This window comes from Eumetopias jubatus, unplaced genomic scaffold, assembly GCF_037043125.1.
Source record: "Eumetopias jubatus isolate StellerSeaLion01/CBP00866 unplaced genomic scaffold, mEumJub1_p1.0 scaffold_10, whole genome shotgun sequence".
Classification (NCBI taxonomy): domain Eukaryota; kingdom Metazoa; phylum Chordata; class Mammalia; order Carnivora; family Otariidae; genus Eumetopias; species Eumetopias jubatus.
This window is the reverse complement of record NW_028274816.1, coordinates 27,609,457-27,627,643: the sequence shown is the minus strand read 5'-3', so window position 1 is coordinate 27,627,643 and position 18,187 is coordinate 27,609,457. Positions and strand designations below refer to the sequence as shown.

Genomic DNA, 18,187 nt, shown 5'->3' with positions numbered 1-18,187 from the left:
ATGCTATGGAAACTCAAAGAAAATGTGTCTGTTCATACAGTTGTATCTTTTTTAAAGGTATGAACAAGAACACTAAAGGAGATATGTATTGCAGTTATGTAATATTAAATATAACCTAGTCTGTTTTTTAAATTATGGAATAGATATTTCATTTTATCTCTGGTTCATGGACCTGGCTTTGCAGAGTATATGTAGTCATGGGAATATGTATATAATTTCTGTTTTTAAAAAAACTTTTTTTTTTTAAGATTTTATTTATTCATTCGAGGCACAGAGATACTGAGAGAGGGTATGAGCAGGAGGAGAGGCAGAGGGAGAGGGAGAAGCAGGCTCCCCGCTGAGCCAGGAGCTGGACATGGGGCTCCATTCCAGGACCCTGGGATCATGACCTGAGCCAAAGGCAGACGCTTAACCATCTGAGCCACCCGGACGCCCCTAAAAAAACTTTCCATTTTAAATTATATACTTGAAAGATTATAGACTCCTAAGAAGTTACATTGAGGTCCTGTGTACCCATCACCTAGCTTTACCTAGTGGTGACATGAGATTAGTATGTATGTATGTATGTATGTATTTGAGAGAGAGAGAGCATAAGCATGAGGGGCAGAGGGAAAAGGAGAGAGAATCTCAAGCAAAGTCTGTGCTCAGCACTGAGCCTTGTGGGGTTCGATCTCAAAACACTGAGATCAGCACCTGAGCTGAAATTAAGAGTTGGTCACTTGACCGACTGCACCACCCAGGCGCCCCGAGATTAGTTTTGAAATCATTGATAAACCTTCTTTGCCCTCTTTAAAAGCCTGGGTTTTTTTTTGTTTTTTTGGGTGTTTTTGTTTTTGTTTTAGATATTTTACTTTCTTTAAAGAAAGGACACCTATCATATGCCTGATCCTCCTTAGCTTTCAGAATTATGAAGTGTCCTGTAAGGATCCTGATGTCACTATTGCTTTGTTTCTTTAGTACTTTCTTCTCCATTTTCCTCATTTTCAGATTGTACCATTGATTGGGAAGTGATTATGTCTCATCTGCTTTTCTGGTATATTTCTCCCTGAAAATTTAAAATATATATAAGCCCCATTTTATTTCTTAAGTTGAAGAAACATATTCAGTTAAATATTCAGATTTCTTGTTTGGAGTTTATTTTGGTGGTATTTGAAAACTTGAGGGTTTTTAACATCATCTCTTTTTTTTTTTTCCTTTTAGCCTGAAAATGAGATTTCTTCAGACTGCAATCATGTAAGTATGGATTTTCCATAACTCACCATATGTGCTTTATATATATGGCAGATTCAGGATGCTTTTTCTGTTGTTTTGGGAAACATGTCTTCTTAGATTCTCTTAATCTTAACAAGGATGTTAAACCTTATTTAAGGACCATGGTAAATCTGCAAATACCCCTCCATTCTAGAAACAAGCAAATTTTGTCAAATATTTATGTGCTTAAGTTTTACTTCAGTTATAGCTACCATATGAAAATAATTTTCTCTGCTTATCTTGCTTACAACTTTATTTTTATTTTTTTTTTAAGATTTTATTTATTTGCGAGAGATAGCAGGCACAAGAGAAAGCATGTGGATGGGCAGAGGGAGAGGGAAAAGCAGACTCCTGCTGAACGGGGAGCCCCACGCAGGGCTCCATCCCAGGACCCTGGCATCATGACCTGAGCTGAAGGCAGACACTTAGCTGACTGAGCCACCCAGGCGCCCTGTGTTAAAGGTTTTATACACACACATACACACACACACTCTAGAGATAACTATAATGAATACATTAAAAATCATTTATATAGGGGCGACCTGCGATCCTGACCTCAGCTGAAACCAAGAGTCACATGCTTAACTAACTGAGCCACTCAGGCGCCCCAAAGGACTATATTCTTTAATAGAAAGTGCTGTTAATAAACATAGGCAACAGGGGCTCCTGGGTAGCTTAGTTGGTTAAGCATCTGCCTTCAGCTCAGGTCATGATCCTGGGGTCCTGGGATTGAGCCCCGCATCGGGCTCCCTGCTCCGTGGGGAGCCTGTTTCTCCCTCTCCCTCTCCATCTGCTTGCCGCTCCCCCCTGTTTGTGCTTGCTTTCTCTTTCTCTGTCAAATAAATAAATAAAATCTTTAAAAAAAAAAAACATAGGCAACAGGTATAAGTAGATTCTTCACAGGTAAAGAAAAAGATGTCCAATAAATAAGAAAATTTGATTCTCTCTTATAATTAAAACTGTGAAAATTAAAAGACAGATGAGTGCATTATTTTCATCCATCTGATTAGCAAATATAAAAAATTTGACAAATACACAGTATTGATGGGAATATGGGGATTTAAGCATTCTCTAGCCTGCTAATCAGCAAACTGCTATCCATTAGTCAAATCCAGACCACTGCCTGTTTTTATGCATAAAGTTTTATTGGAACGCACCCACACCTATTCAGTTACATACTGTCTTTGGTTGCTTTCCATGCTATAATAGAAAGGTTGAGTAGTTTCTTTTTCTTTTTCCTTTTTTTTTTTTTAAGGTTTTATTTATTTATTTGGCAGAGAGAGAGCACAAGTAGGCAGAGTGGCAGACAGAGGGAGAGGGAGAAGCAGGCTGTCTCCACTGAGTAGGGAGCCCGACGTGGGGCTCGATCCCAGGACCCTGGGATCATGACCTGAGCCAAAGGCAGCAGCTTAATTGACTGAGCCACCCAGGCGCCCCAGTTGAGTAGTTTCAACAGTGACTGTAGGTTCCTAGAAGTATAAAAGATTTTACTTTCTGGCCTTTTGCAGAAAAAGTTGTTAAACTCTGCTCTAGCCTATAAATAAGAATATAAATATGAAAAACTTCTTTGTAAAGCAGAGAACTTAAAATATACTTTGGCCTAGCATTTTTACTTCTAAGAATTTATGTATAGTTATACTTAAAAGAATGGGTTCAAATATGTCTATAAGAGGATATTTGGCATTATTTATGAAGCAAAAAATTAGGGAAAAAACTCAGAATCCATCAGTAGAGTGACTCGGGCATGGGGGAATCCCAGAAAGCAGCTAATCTGTGCCCTAGAGCTCCTAAAAGACTAGAGAATAGGAAGGATTTGACACTGCTGAAAATGGGGACAAATAGTATACAGAAAACAGGAGAATTGATGTCCTTATAAAAAGAGATTAGGACACAGAGACAGAGGGGAAAACCATGTGAAGATACAAGGAGAGAGGTCTCAGAAGAAATCAGTACTGCCGACACATTAATATCAGACTTCTAGACTCCAGAATTGTGAGAAAATAAATCTCTTGTTTAAGACACCCAGTCAATAGTATTTTGTTATGGCAGCCCAGCAAACTAATACACTTTTGGGTTGGGATGGGTTGCATGATAATTTTTACCACTAAAATTATTGGAACAAATTGTAAAAATCAAACAGCTTTCCACATAGTAGGGAGATCTGGAATGAGTTAGTGTTGTTAAGCAAGAGATAAAATTGGTTGTGAACAATTGTTAGGCCTGTAAATACATTTGAAAATGTTTACACAATGGACAAATTCCTAGAAAGACAAATTTACCAAAACCAACACAAGAAGTAGAAAATCTGAAAATCCTATGTTTATTTTAAAAAATGAATCTGTAAGTAAAAATCTTTATTGGTTGGCTGGCTCAGTCATTGGAGCATGCGATTCTTGATCTCGGTGTTGTAAGTTCAAGCCCGATGTGGGGTGTAGAAATTACATAAAGAAATAAAACTTAAAAAAAAAATATATATATATATATATATAAAACATATTTTTTTAAGTTTTATTTATTTGAGAGAGCGAGAGCCAGAGAGCATAAGTGGGGTGAGAGAGCACGAGCAGGGTGAAGGATAGAGGGAGAAGCAGACTCCCTGCTGAGCAGGGAGCCTGATGCAGGGCTTGATCCTAGAACTCCAGAATCATGACCTGGAGCCAAAGGCAGCCACTCAACCGACTGAGCCACCCAGGTGCCTCTTAAAAAATAATTTTAAAAAATGGATCTGTAAGTAAAAATCCCATAATGAAAATTTCAGGACCAGATGGATTTATTGGTGTAAGGAAAAAACAGCACCAGTCTTTTATTTATTTATTTATTTATTAAAGATTTTATTTATTTGAGAGAGAGTGAGAACATTCAAAGTGGGAGGGGCAGAAGGAGAGTTAGAGGGACAAGCAGACTCCCAGCTCAGTGGGGAGCACGATGCCAGATTCCAGTACCCTGAGATCATGACCGCGAGCTGAAGTCAGACGCCCAACCCCTGAGCCACCCAGGTACCCCGTAACCAGACTTTTATTTTATTTATTTATTATTTTTAAGGATTTTATTTATTTATTAGAGACAGCTTGTGCGCAAGCAGGGGGAGCAGCCGAGGGAGAAGCAGGCTCCCCACTGAGCAGGGAGCCCAGTGTGGGGCTCGATCCAGGACTCCGGGATCATGACCTGAGCTGAAGGTAGACGCCTAACCAACTGAGCCACCCAGGAGCCCCTATATCAGTCTTTTAAGAATGTTATTTATTTATTTGAGAGAGAGAGAAAAACAGCATGAGAGGGGAGAGGGAGAGGGTCAGAGGGAGAAACAGGTTCCACACTGAGCCGGGAGCCCAATGCGGGACTTGATCCCAGGACTCCATGATCATGACCTGAGCCAGTGGCAGTTGCTTAACCAGCTGAGCCACCCAGGCACCCCCAGTCTTTTAAAGAATAAAATAAAAGTGGAAATATTTTTCTGTTCATTATGAGGCTAACATAACCTTACTGTCACCTAAAAAGGATATAACAAGAAAGAAAACATAGGCCAGTGTAGTGTCACTTGTGAATCATAGATGAAAAAATGTTAACCAGATTAGTAACAAACTGAATCCACTAAAATATAAGAAGGGAAATACATCAGAACTGCATTGGATTTAGTGCAGAATTGTGAGGTTAATTTAACACTTGAAAAGTTAATCACAATAAAGGAGAAAAAGTTATGTCATCATCTCAGTAGGTACATTAAAAATCATTTGACTAAATTCAATACTAGTTTTTTTAAGTTTTTATTATGGGAAATTTTCTAACATTAGTCATTAGACTGAAGGCTGCAGGATACAAGATTAGTAGATTAAGAAATCAGTTGTATTCCTACTGACTAGCAGTGAATGATCTGAAAATGAAATTAAAACAACTTTATTTACAAGAGCATCAAGAAGACTCAAATACTTAGGAATAAAATTAACGAAAGAAGTATAAGACTTGTAAACCGAACTCTATGGAAAACATCTTTGAACAAAATTAAAGATGACTGAAATAAAGGAAAAGATCTTGTTTCATGGATTGGAAAGCTTAATATTGTTAAGAGGGTAATACTCTCCAAATTGATCTAGATTCAGTGCAATTCCTATCAAAGTTTCTGCTGACAACTTTGCAGAAATTGACATGCTGACTCTAAAATTCATACGGAAATGCAGGGGATCCAGAATAGCCAAAACAGTCTTGAAAAAAGAACAAAGTTGGAGCATTCATAATGCCTGATTTCAAAATTTGCTATATAGCCACAGTAATCAAGACTGTTGGTACTTGCATAAGGATAGACATATAGATGAGGGGAGTAGATTGAGAGTTCAGAAAGAGACACATTGATTTATGGTGAACTGATTTTCAGCAAGGATGACAAGATAATTCACTGGGGGGAAACAATAGGCTTTTCAACAGATGGTTCTGGGACACCTTGATATCCACATACCTAAAGATTAATTTGGACCCCTATTTCATACCGTATACAAAAATGGATCAAAGACCTAAATATAAGAACTAAACTGTAAATCACCCAGACGAAACTATAGGTATAAATCTTAATGGCATTAGATTAGGCAAAGGTTTTTAAGATATGATACCTAAAGCACAAGTAACCAAAGAAAAAATAAAGTGAGCTTCATCAAAATTAAAAACTTTTGTGCTTCACGGGCGCCTGGGTGGCTCAGTCGTTGGGCTTCTGCCTTCAGCTCAGGTCATGATCCCAGGGTCCTGGGATCGAGCCCTACATCAGGCTCCCTGGCTTCTCCCTCTCCCAATCCCCCTGCCTGTGTTCCCTCTCTCCCTGTGTCTCTCTGTCAAATAAATAAATAAAATCTTAAAAAAAAAAAAAAAAAAAAAGAAACTATGGGGAAATTGGAATCCTCATACAATGCTGGTGGGAATGTAAAATGGTGCAGCCACGACAGAAGATAGTGTGGTAGTTCTTCCAAAGGTTAAACAGTTACGATCTGAACAATCAGTTCCACTCCTAGAGACTCCCAAGACAGTTGAAAACATATGTTCACAGAGAAACATGTACACAGGTGTTCATAGCAGCAATAATTGTAACAGTGAACAAATGGAAACAGCCCAAATGTCCATCAACTGATTAATGGATAAATGAGACACAATATAGCCATATAGTAGAATAATATTTGGCAGGAAAAAGGAACGAAGTACTGATACATGTCACAATAAGGATGAAACTTGGGAACTGGACCCAAAAGATTATATATTTTATGATTTTGTTTATATGAAATGTCTTGAATAGGCAAATCCACAGAAGATTCGTGGTTGCCGGGCGCCTGGGTGGCTCAGTCGGTTAAGCGACTGCCTTTGGCTCAGGTCATGATCCTGGAGTCCCACATCAGGCTCCCTGCTCAGCAGGGAGTCTGCTTCTCCCTCTGACCCTCCTCCCTCTCGTGCTCTCTATCTCTCATTCTCTCTCTCTCAAATAAATAAATATAATCTTAAAAAAAAAAAAAGATTCGTGGTTGCCAAGGGCTGGGGGAAGTGGGGAATAGGAAGTGACTGCTACTAGGTATGGCATTTTTTTTAAATTTATTGTCATTATTATTATTTAATTCCAGTATCCTTAACTTACAGTGTTATTAGTTTCATGTATATAATATAGTGATTCACCAATTCCATACATCACTCAGTGCTCATCACTAGTGCACTCCTTAATTCCCATCACCTATTTGTTCTCTGTAGTTAAGAGTCTGTTTCTTGGTTTGTCTCTTTCTCTTTTTTTTTCTCTCTTTGCTTGTTTGTTTGGTTTCTTAAATTCCATATATGAATGAGATCATATGGTATTTGTTTCTCTGACTAATTTTGCTTACCATTATACTCTAACTCCATGGAGTTTCTTGTTGAGATGAAAATGTTCTAGAATTAGATAGTGGTAATGGTTGTCAACATTTGAATATACTAGTATACACTAAATTATACTTTAGAAGGGTGAATTTTATAGTACATAAATTATTATCTCAGGAGTATAATATAATCAACCCTCATGTAATCACCACCCAGCTTCAATTATTTATTCAGATGCATCTTGTGTCATCTCTATCCATACTTACTTCCCCTCCTTTTGTATCATTTTGAAGCAGAACCCAGACATCATTTCATTTGTTAATATTTTGTTAAATACCTCTAAAAGATAAGGCTTTATAAAAAATAACCATAATACTGTTATATCCGAAAATCTCATAATTCCATAATGTTATCAGTTAACCAATGAAGGTTCAGATTTCTAATTCCAACATCCATCTTACAAGAGAATTTATTTAATTAACCTGATAATATGTGGTTATAAAAAGACCAGTAGCAGTGGAAATAAACCATTGGGAGTACATCAAAATAAAATGTTTCTGCACAGCAAAGAAAGCAGTCAACAAAGCTAAAAGGACATATCCAATAAAGGGTTAGTATCCAAAATATATAAAGAGGTATTACAGTTCAATACCCCCAAAATAAATAATCCAATTAAAAATGGGCTGAAGATAAGAACAGGCATTTCTCCAAAGAAGACATCCAGATGGCCAACAGACACATGTAAAGATGCTCAACATCATTTATCATCAGGGAAATGCAAATCAAAACTACACTGAAGTATCACTTCACACCTGTCAAAATGGCTAAAATCAAAAACACAGGAAACAAATGTTGGCGAGGATGTGGAGAAAAAGGAACCCTCATGCACTGTTGGTGGGAATGCACACTGGAGCAGCCACTGTGAAAAACAGTATGAAGGTTCCTCAAAAAATTAAAAATAGAACTACCCTATTATCCAGTAATCACACTACTCAGTATTTACCCAAAAAATAGAAAAACATTAATTCAAAGGGATATATGCACCCTGATGTTTATAGCAGCATTATTTACAATAGTTAAACTATGGAAGGAGCCCAAGTGTCCATCCATAGATGAATGGAAAAGAAGAGGCGATTATAAATATCTATATATACATACACATATATAGATATAGAGAGAGAATATAATGCTAAACAAAAGTCAGAGAAAGACAAATATTGTATGATCTTACTCATGTGAAATTGAACAAAATAAGTGAGCAAAGGAAAAAAAGAAACTAAGAAACAGACTTTTTTTTTTTTTTAAGATTTTATTTATTTATTTGACAGAGAGAGCACAAGCAAGGGGAGTGGGAGACGGAGAAGCAGACTCCCCACTGAACAGGGAGCCTGATGCGGGGCTCAGTCCCAGGACCGTGGGATCATGACCTGAGCCAAAGGCAGAGGCTTAACCAACTGAGCCACCCAGGCGCCCCAAAGAAACAGACTCTTAACTTTGGAAAACAGACTGATGGTTACGAGAGGGGAGGTAGGTGGAGGGATGGGTGAAATAGGAGATGGGGATTAAAGAGTACACTTACCATAATGAAAATAAAATAAAATGATAAAAAATTACCACTTCGCAATGGGGTACAAGTGGAATAAAGAATAGCGTAACATTTTCTTTTGTAATCAGAGAGACTGATACACGTGAGTAGCAATGAAGAAGTGAAAGGATTCTAAATATGTTTTAGATCCTAACGTCTAATGAAGTGTAAAGGGCTACATCTAGACTGAAAGGAAAAAAAGACCTGCAGCAAACATGATGAAATATTAACAGCTTTCTACCCAAGATTGGCAACAAGACATAGTTGGCTCATGGTCACAGAGATCCTAGCCAGTATAGCAAGGTAAGAAAAAAGAAAATAGGTAAAAATTAGAAAGGAGGGCGCCTGGCTGGTTCAGTTGGTAGAACGTGGGACTCTTGATCTTGGGGTTGTAAGTTTGATCCCCAGGTTGGTGTAGAGATTACTTAAAAACAGTTGGAAAGGAGAAAATAAAACTCATTATTTACAGATGAAATGATTGAGTAAGTAGAAAACCTGAAAGAACTTACAGATAGACTATGAATAGATGAATTTAATAATGACCTTAGGTATAAGATCAATACACAAAGCTTAATTATGTTTTTATATAGTAGTAACAGCAGATTTCTTAAGTGAAATTTAAAAGTGACACTATTTAGGGGTGACTGTGTTGTGCAGTTGGTCAGGCATCCAACTCTTGATTTCGGTGCAGGTCATGATCTCAGTGTTGTGAGATGAAGCCTCGCAACCAACTGTGAGTTCAGTGTGGAGTCTGCTTAAGACTCTGTCTGCCCCTCCCCGCCCAGTAAATAAATAAATGTGGGTTTTTTTGAAGTGACACTATTTAGTATATAAAACATCAAATACTTAGGAACAAATCTAACAAAAGTGTGTAAGACCTCTCCACAGATAACTACAAAACGTGTTTCAGAGAAATTAGAAGACTTAAATAAATGAAGGGATATACACACACACACACTATACTCATGAGTTGGAAGACTCAGTATTATAAAAATGTTAAAACTCTCATTATCTGTAGATTCTTTACCATCCTTTATTTGTTGTTATCAAAATGGCAGGCCGATTCCAAAATTTATTTGGAAACACAGAAGGCCAATAATAGCCAAAACAGTCTTGAAAAGAGCCACACAGAAAAATTTCACCACCTGGTTGAAGACATAATGTAAAGTAGCAGTAATTAAGGCAGTGTGATAGAGGCACAAGGGTCAACAAATAGAACAGTGGAACACAATTCCAGAAACTGTCTATGTATCTGTCTATATCGAGAGAGAGAGAGACACTTGAATAAAGAATTTTATCCCTGCTGTACACAATTCACAGAAAATCCATTCTAGAAGAGCTTACAGATGTGAAAATTAAAACAACAAAACTTCTAGAAGGTAACATAAAAGAATACTTTCATGACTATGAGATTAGCAGAGAATAAATGGGAAACAAAAAGCAGTAAGCATAAAGCAAAAGATTGATAAATTACATTACATTAGGGGCGCCTGGGTGACTCAGTCGTTGAGCGTCTACCTTCGGCTCAGGTCATGATCCCAGGGTCCTGGGATCGAGCCCCACATCGGGCTCCCTGCTCCGCGGGAAGCCTGCTTCTCCCTCTCCCACTCCCCCTGCTTGTGTTCCCTCGCTCGCCGTGTCTCTCTCTGTCAAATAAATAAATAAAATTTTTTTAAAAATTACATTAAATTTTATTTTATTAAATATGATATTGAGTGTGAAAAGGCAAGCCATAGAGAAGAAAACATTTTAATACATATATCTGACCATATGTCCAAAATATTTTAAGAATTCATACAAAGCAATAAAGAAAAGACAAAGGAATAGAAAAATGGGTAAGATAAATTTAAGGAACCCAAAGTCCTCTGTAGTGGAAACTACAACACATTAACGAAAGAAATCGAAGATACAAATAAATGGAAAGATACTCCATGCTTATGGATTGGAAGAATTAATATTGTTAAAATGTCCACATTACCCAAAGCAGTATACAGATTCAGTGCAGTCCCTATCAAAATTCTCACGGCACTTACCACAGAAATAGAACAAGTGATCCTAAAATTTGTATGGAACCATAAAGACCCCCAAATAGCCAGAACAGTCTTGAGAAAGAAAAACAAAGCTGGAGGCATCACACTCCCTGAATTATAATTACTCTCTAAGGGTACCATATTGGGCTTCCCTGATGTGGCGACTCATACCTGAGTATGTCCCTTGCGGGGACCCTGAAAGCTATGGCCAGAGGGTTATTACTGGAGATGGTGGCTCCCATGAGGCTTGCGTCTTCTAAGCCAAGGCTCCTCCTTCCGGTGCCCATTGTGGGTCTTGTCTTCTCACACCTGAGCTGTTACACCTGGAGAGAACGTACCTCCAGACGGCTACGTAGACTACTGCCAGGACTTCTGTTGAGGAAGAACAGTTAATGCTGCCCTGGTGACAAGTTGTGGTTCCTGTCTTTATCCTTTCCACAGAACTCCAAACTCCAGCCGCTGATTTTTCACATTTCTACTCTGTCTGATAGTCATTTCTAGAACCGAACTCTACTTTTCCAGTAAAGAGATTAGGGATTAATTAGTAATGGGTATAGTGAAAAATAGGCCTATGAAATAAATGACCATTAACTATATGATAGACTAAAAGTGGAAAGAAACAAATATAATAATAATATTATTTATGTCTCAGGATGTATACTCTTTTACATCATCAATAATGTAAATTCTGTCTAACATTTTGATTTAACTATATTGGGATCAGGAAGAAGCATAGAAAAGTACATTCCTTATCTTCTATAGTATAAAGGTATTATAGAATATTACAGAATATCTAAAAACTAACAAGTCAGGAAACAGCAAGTAATTTAATGAAAGTGTAGAGTGAGGGGCGCCTGGGTGGCTCAGTCGTTAAGTATCTGCCTTCAGCTCAGGTCATGATCCCAGGGTCCTGGGATCGAGCCCCGCATCGGGCTCCCTGCTCAGTGGGGAGTCTGCATCTCCCTCTCTCCTCACGCACGTGCATGTGCGCACGCGCTCTCTCTCTCAAATAAATCCTTTAAAAAAAGTGTAGAGTTAATTACCCTAAGAAAAAGCTAAAGGAATTTAAAGTATTTGTCTCTGGGGGAGTTGGTAGGACTTCAGAAAGTGACTTGTCAGAGAACTGTTTTGATTTTTTACCTACCTTTATAGAACTATTTGATTGAACAGCTATGATTTAAAAATCTTAAGATGGGGGTCGCCTGGGTGGCTCAGTAGTTAAGCGTCTGCCTTCAGCTTAGGTCATGATCTCAGGGTCCTGCAATTGAGCCCCGCATTGGGCTCCCTGCTCCGTGGGAAGCCTGCTTCTCCCTCTCCCACTCCTCCTGCTTGTGTATCCACTCTCGCTGTGTCTTTCTCTCTGTCAAATAAATAAAATCTTTTTTTTCTTTTTTTTATTATGTTAGGTTAATCACCATATATTACATCATTAGTTTTTGATGCAGTGTTCCATGATTCATTGTTTGCATGTAACACCCAGTGCTCCATGCAGAACGTGCCCTCCTTAATACCCATCACCAGGCCAACCCATCCCCCACCCGCCTCCCCTCTAGAACCCCCAGTTTGTTTTTCAGAGTCCATAGTCTCTCATGGTTTGTCTCCCCCTCCGATTTCCCCCACTTCATTCTTCCCCTCCTGCTATCTTCTTTTTTTTTTTTTTTAAACATATAATGTATTATTTGTTTCAGAGGTACAGGTCTGTGATTCAACAGTCTTACACATCTTAAAAAAAATTTTTTTAAAGATGAATGGAAGAGTAAGTGGATAAAATGAGCTATAGACACTTTCAAGGAGCTTGACTATAAAGGAAGATTTTTCCTTCACCCTCCGCGCCCAAAACTTGTCACTCTCCTGATTTTTTCAAATACATCCCATCTTCTCCCACCGTGCCTTTAACTGGTCTGCTAACCTCCCCTAGTCTAGCCCTTCTCTGCACTGTGACCAAAGTTGACCTTTTGAGTTCTCTGGTTAAAATTGTTCATTAGCTATAAGATAAAATACACATTCTTTAATGTGAGCTCTGATACCCAATGTGATCTGATGCCTGCCTGCAACCCCCCAGCCCCATCTTTCATACCTCAACCCAGCCATCCTGAGCTATGGGTGTCCCTAGAAGTTATAATTACTCTTTCTGTCATTTTTAGCTTTGTATTCCTAGAACCGCAATCTCCCTCAGTTCACCTGACAGAAATCCTTCTTACTCCTGGGAATTGAGCCCAGTATAACTTGACCACTACCACCCCCACCTATCCCTCCTCCACATTCACTAAGCTATGTTCTTCCTTTGTATTCCCATAACATCTTCTGTATGCATCTGGTATCACATTTATGACACTATATTTTCATTCCTTATTTGCTTCCCAGTCTGACTCTTTCCGTCTTTTGGCTCCTGTGGTTGAGCTCCTTGAATGCTGAGACAGTGGCTTTTTTTTTTTTCTTCACCCTTCATTTTGTCATCTAGCAGGATTGATTCCAAGTTATAGTAGTTACTCACTATGTGTCTAGGAGAGGGAGATGGGTAGGTGGATGGATTCATAAGTGAACATCTTATGTTTAAGAAAATTGAAGCTGGACTACATCCTGCTAACTGACAGCACTTAGTGTCACATTGCAGTATTTTTCTTAGTTGATTCTAACCACTCAGGAGGGGACAAGTATCAGATACGATGCAAGTAATCAACTCTCAAAAATCAGGTGTAATGTGTGTTTATGTTTTCTAGAGGAAAAGGTACTGGTGGCAACCTATGCTGAATTCCCTTTTTAATTCTATTCCTGAAAGAATAATAATGCATAACTAGGTCATATTAAAAATAAAAGACCAGGGCGCCTGGGTGGCTCAGTTGGTTAAACGACTGCCTTCGGCTCAGGTCATGATCCTGGAGTCCCGGGATCAAGTCCCGCATCGGGCTCCCTGCTCAGCAGGGAGTCTGCTTCTCCCTCTGACCCTCCCCCCTCTCGTGCTCTCTATCTCTCATTCTCTCTCTCTCAAATAAATAAATAAAATCTTTAAAAAAAATTATAAAAAAATAAAAATAAAAGACCAGGAAGTAGATTAATGGTTGCCAAAGGATGGGTGGAGGAAGGATGAGGAGTGATGCAATGGCTGTGGGGTTTCTGTTTGGGGCGATGAGCATGTCCTCAGATTAGACAGTGGTTATGGTTTGCACAACCGTGTGAATATACTGAAAACCACTGAATTAGATACTTTAAAAAGGTGACTTTTATAGGATATGAATTTTTTCTCAAAAAAAAAAAAGATGTTCTAAATTAAAAGTTAAAGACATTTCAGAAGCTCTAAGTGATTATCTAAATGGCTTTGACAGAAAATCAGTTTCTAGCCCATCACAGGATATCTGAGTTTGTGTTAGATAAATTAGGGAAGCACTCTCTGATTTGTATATTATAATTTTTCTGTTGTTTGTTGCTATTTACTCTAAATTCTTGAGCTACCAGACAAAATAAAACACTACCATTCAGGCATACTTTTTTCTTTTTTCACTTAAGGACAATTTTTTGTCCTTTCTTGTTTCTCTCTTTCTCTCTCTTTCTTTCTTTGAAAGAAATGGCACTGAGTCAGCTACCGTCACCCAGTAAGGAGGAAATATTTTAGTCTTGTACACACAGAATTAGAATGTTCTTAATTTTAGAAGGAGAATGTTGCTTTAATTTTAAAATATAAAATTTAGGGGCACCTGGGTGTCTCAGTTGGTTAAGCAGCTACCTTAGGCTCAGGTCATGATCCCAAGGTCCTGGGATTGAGCCCACCCTGTGTTGGGCTCCCTGCGCAGCAGGGAGTCTGCTTCTCCCTCTTCTTCTGCCCTCCATCCCCCCCCCCATGCACTCTCTCTCTCAAATAAATAAAATCTTTTAAAAAATAAAATATAAAATGTAATGACCAAGTAGTACTACTTAATTCATAGGTAATTGTAAAATGTGTTTGTCTAAATTCTAACCTTGTCTTTTGAGTCACTGGATTCATCTTTGCTTGTAGGGAACCAGGAGACCCAAGATTCCTTCAGTTAGAACTAAGCGTCTCCTTTACCCCCATTCTCAGTTTGGCCTCATATGTCCTATTGGTTGAACTTGTCACTCATCATGGTATAAGTTTGTTTTTTTGTTCATCTATTTAACAAATATTTGTTGATACCTATGTGTTCCATCACTCACTCTTATAGGCACTGGGCATACACTGTACGGAACAAGGCAGAAGTCCATCCTTGTAGAGCTTTTGTTATAGATGGTGGACAGATTCTACTCCTTTTTTCTAAAAACTCACTTAGTAATCATACTTGAGGGATTAGAGCTTTTTGCTGGCTTTTATTTTTAAGGGAGGAGGAGAAGAAATACAACTCATCCTTCACAAAATTTTATTTATTCACAAAATCTTCCTCCTGTACAGAATTAAGTGCTTATTTCTGTGTTCCTAAAACACATTATATAAGCCTCTGTTCTACGTCTGAAAAGCAGATCTGGTCATGTCACTCCCTTATTTTCCCTTCAGTGACTCCCCATTACTCTCAGGTTGAAGTTCAGACATAGTTTACAAGGGTTTTCAGAGTCAGTTTTCCTTTGGACTTTCAGTTCCTCTAACATGCTGTTTCCCTTTCGGTGAGCTTCCACACAAGCTGTTTCATTTACCTAAAATAGTCCTCTCCCTACCCCTTTACTGTGGCTAACTGCTAATCTTTCAGGTTTCATCTTAGATAGCACTTTCTATGTTACACTTTACTTGAGCAAACCCCCCAACACAGTCCGGGGGTACCTTCTATTGCCGTTAACCAAATACTCACACTACTTGCCATTGACCAGAGCCACCACTGGATAGTATAGTCTGTCTTTCTCCTTTTGTTTTATCCCCCAGTTCCTAGTACAGTACATATTAAACATGTTTTTCTGTTTCCTCTAATAGCCTATGAAGACCTTGAGTTCATACTGTGTGTGGTATATCATAAGTGCTAAGCAGATGTTTCAGTGAATCAGTGAGTAAGTGATTGTATTGTTTGTCTTGGAGTATAGCAGAGAGAAAGGCTTGTGAACTGCGTCTCCCTCCCCCAGTCTCTTCATGTTCAGCATCATACAAAGTCCCTGCTCTGTCTCTCCATCTGAGCTGAGTATAAGGCCTCGTTTGTGCTACTTTTCAGAAATTGAATCATACACTGAAAATTGTTAAGTAAAAAGCTGCAGAAGGTACGGTAATGTTCAGCGCTCATCCATAAATAGTAATGGCTTTAGGTAGTTTGGAGTTTAAAACATGTTAAAAACAATTGTGTAAAGTAGACCTTATGGTGTATGTGTCAAGGCAAAGAAGGATTTTAAAGGAGTGAAGATAGATACGCCTGCAAACTAGGCACTCGGCATCTCTCCTTCATAAAACCGATGTGTGGCAGCACTGTGGGTTGTGAAATCTGCAACTAAACCCACCAAATCTGAGCTACTGGGTTAAACTTTTTGATTTAATAGAATTTAGCTTGTACAACCTTACTAATGTTTTCTCTGAAAACCTTACCAGGGATTTTAATTGTGATTTTTTTCTTGAGTTAAAAAAAATTTTTTTCCTTAAGTGTAAAAAGAAGAAAGTATGCCTGAATGGTAGTGTTTTATTTTGTTTGTTCATTTTTTTTCCTTTGATCTGTAAACACAATGACATTTTTATCTTACTTTTCTTTTTATTACCTGAATATGTTTTATCTGACTCTTTGTAATGGACTTTTATCACTTACAGTAACCATCAATGAAAAATTTCATATTCTAACTGGAGTTTTTGTATTTTTCTCTTGTACATAGTTGTTGTGGAATTACAAGCTGAATCTAACTACAGACCCCAAATTTGAATCTGTGGCCAGAGAGGTTTGCAAATCTACCATATCAGAGGTAGGTTGTGAAAGAATTTTGTGAGTATTTAATGGCTTAGAAGAGAAAATTACATCTGTTCACCAGGCCAGTCATTAAGGGAGGAATGACTGACTCAGTTACTTTACTTTTCTTGGAATTCACATCTGTATTGGCTGAGAGAGAGGCCGAGGCAGCGGGGAGTGTAACCAGCCTCCTTTTTTGTTAATATTCACCTACATTTATCATAGGATGCTGTTAATTCAGACACATTGGAAATCAGGCTCTGTTGGCCCCCAAACAGAGGATACAACTGCTTCTTCTGTCATCAGTGCTGCGCTCATACTTTTTGCAATCTGCTGATGTCTGAAGCTTATCAGAATGGTCTCCCCAGGAGGCCTATAAATGTTTCTGAGTTACGCAGTTGGTTCAATGGAACCGCAGGGGCATATGCTTCAAATAATAGGAGTTAGCATTAAAAAGATTTGTGACAGGATTGTGTATGTTGTTATAGATAAATGTTGAATATAAAAACAAAAATAATGATAATGTATAGCATCGTACGGATGTTAATTGGGGAAAATTTTCTATTATCTTGGTTCAATGTAAACAACAAAAAATACTAGTGAAAATTGTGGTTTTGAAATTTTTATTTTATTTTATTTTTGGGAATCAGAGATAGAAATTCCAAAAGGAGGCACCTGGGTGACTTACTCGGTTAAGCAGCTGCTGTCAGCTCAGATCATGATCCCGGGGTCCTGGGATCGATCCCCACGTCAGTCTCCCTGCTCAGAGGGGAGCCTGCTTCTCCCTCTCCTCCTCACTCATGCTCTCTCTCGCTACCTCTGTCTCCCTCTCTCAAATAAATAAATGAAATCTTTAAAAAAAAAAAAAATTCCAAAAGGCCAGAGATTTCTGCATACCAAAGTATGAAAATCACAAAGAACAGTTGCTGTTGTTCTACCTCAAAGCTAATAATTCTAGATCTTAACAACACGTGGATCTGTCCTCAAACTACCCTACTGATGACTTAATTCAGGACAACGTTCTTAGCTCTTAAGGAGGACACTATCCCAACCAGATAAGCCCTCGGCTGTTGTTCCTCACTTACATCATTATGGGACCTTGTAGAACATGTTTTCTTCCTCAGACCTTCTAGTACTTGATCTGATATGTTTTATTCTTTTAAAGCAGTGACCCTTCATATTCACTTTGGGGCTCCAGAATAGAATAGCATATCTTTGAAAACATTGGCTTCAGCTTTAATATTCTGCACCTCGTACTCCCTTCAGCTATATGGTTAACTGTATATACCAGTTTGATTGCCATATGGAAATTTAGCTCAGAGTCTATGCAGATTCATCAGAATAATTTCCCTCTTTACTGGCTTATAAAAGATATATATAGATATAGATGTATATATGTGTGTATAACTGGCTTTCTTATAATGTTTATGTAATAGTGGTCCTCTTGTAACCTTTTGGGGTGTTGTGGCTTTGTAAATGATTTCAAGTAAAAATGGGAATTAATCCCTCCCTAGAGGGAGATTATACTGGAGTCAGGGAAATTAAATATCAGGAAGAACATAGTTGCCAACAAAATATTTTATTCTACATCTCCTTCCAGTCCTCTCTCCTGCAATCCTACTTGCAGGGAGAAAAATAGCATCAGAATACCT

General features: G+C 38.2%; 1 protein-coding gene across 2 annotated transcripts in view; it reads left to right on the top strand.

Annotated features, from left to right (window-relative positions):
* GLG1 (golgi glycoprotein 1) overlaps positions 1-18,187 on the top strand; it is a 148,202-nt gene that overhangs the window by 87,048 nt on the left and 42,967 nt on the right. For both annotated transcript variants that reach the window (XM_028092855.2, XM_028092884.2), the window contains exons 2-3: positions 1,201-1,233; positions 16,465-16,551. In XM_028092855.2, the coding sequence (XP_027948656.1) occupies positions 1,201-1,233; positions 16,465-16,551 (120 nt within the window). The remainder of the gene's footprint in view (positions 1-1,200; positions 1,234-16,464; positions 16,552-18,187) is intronic.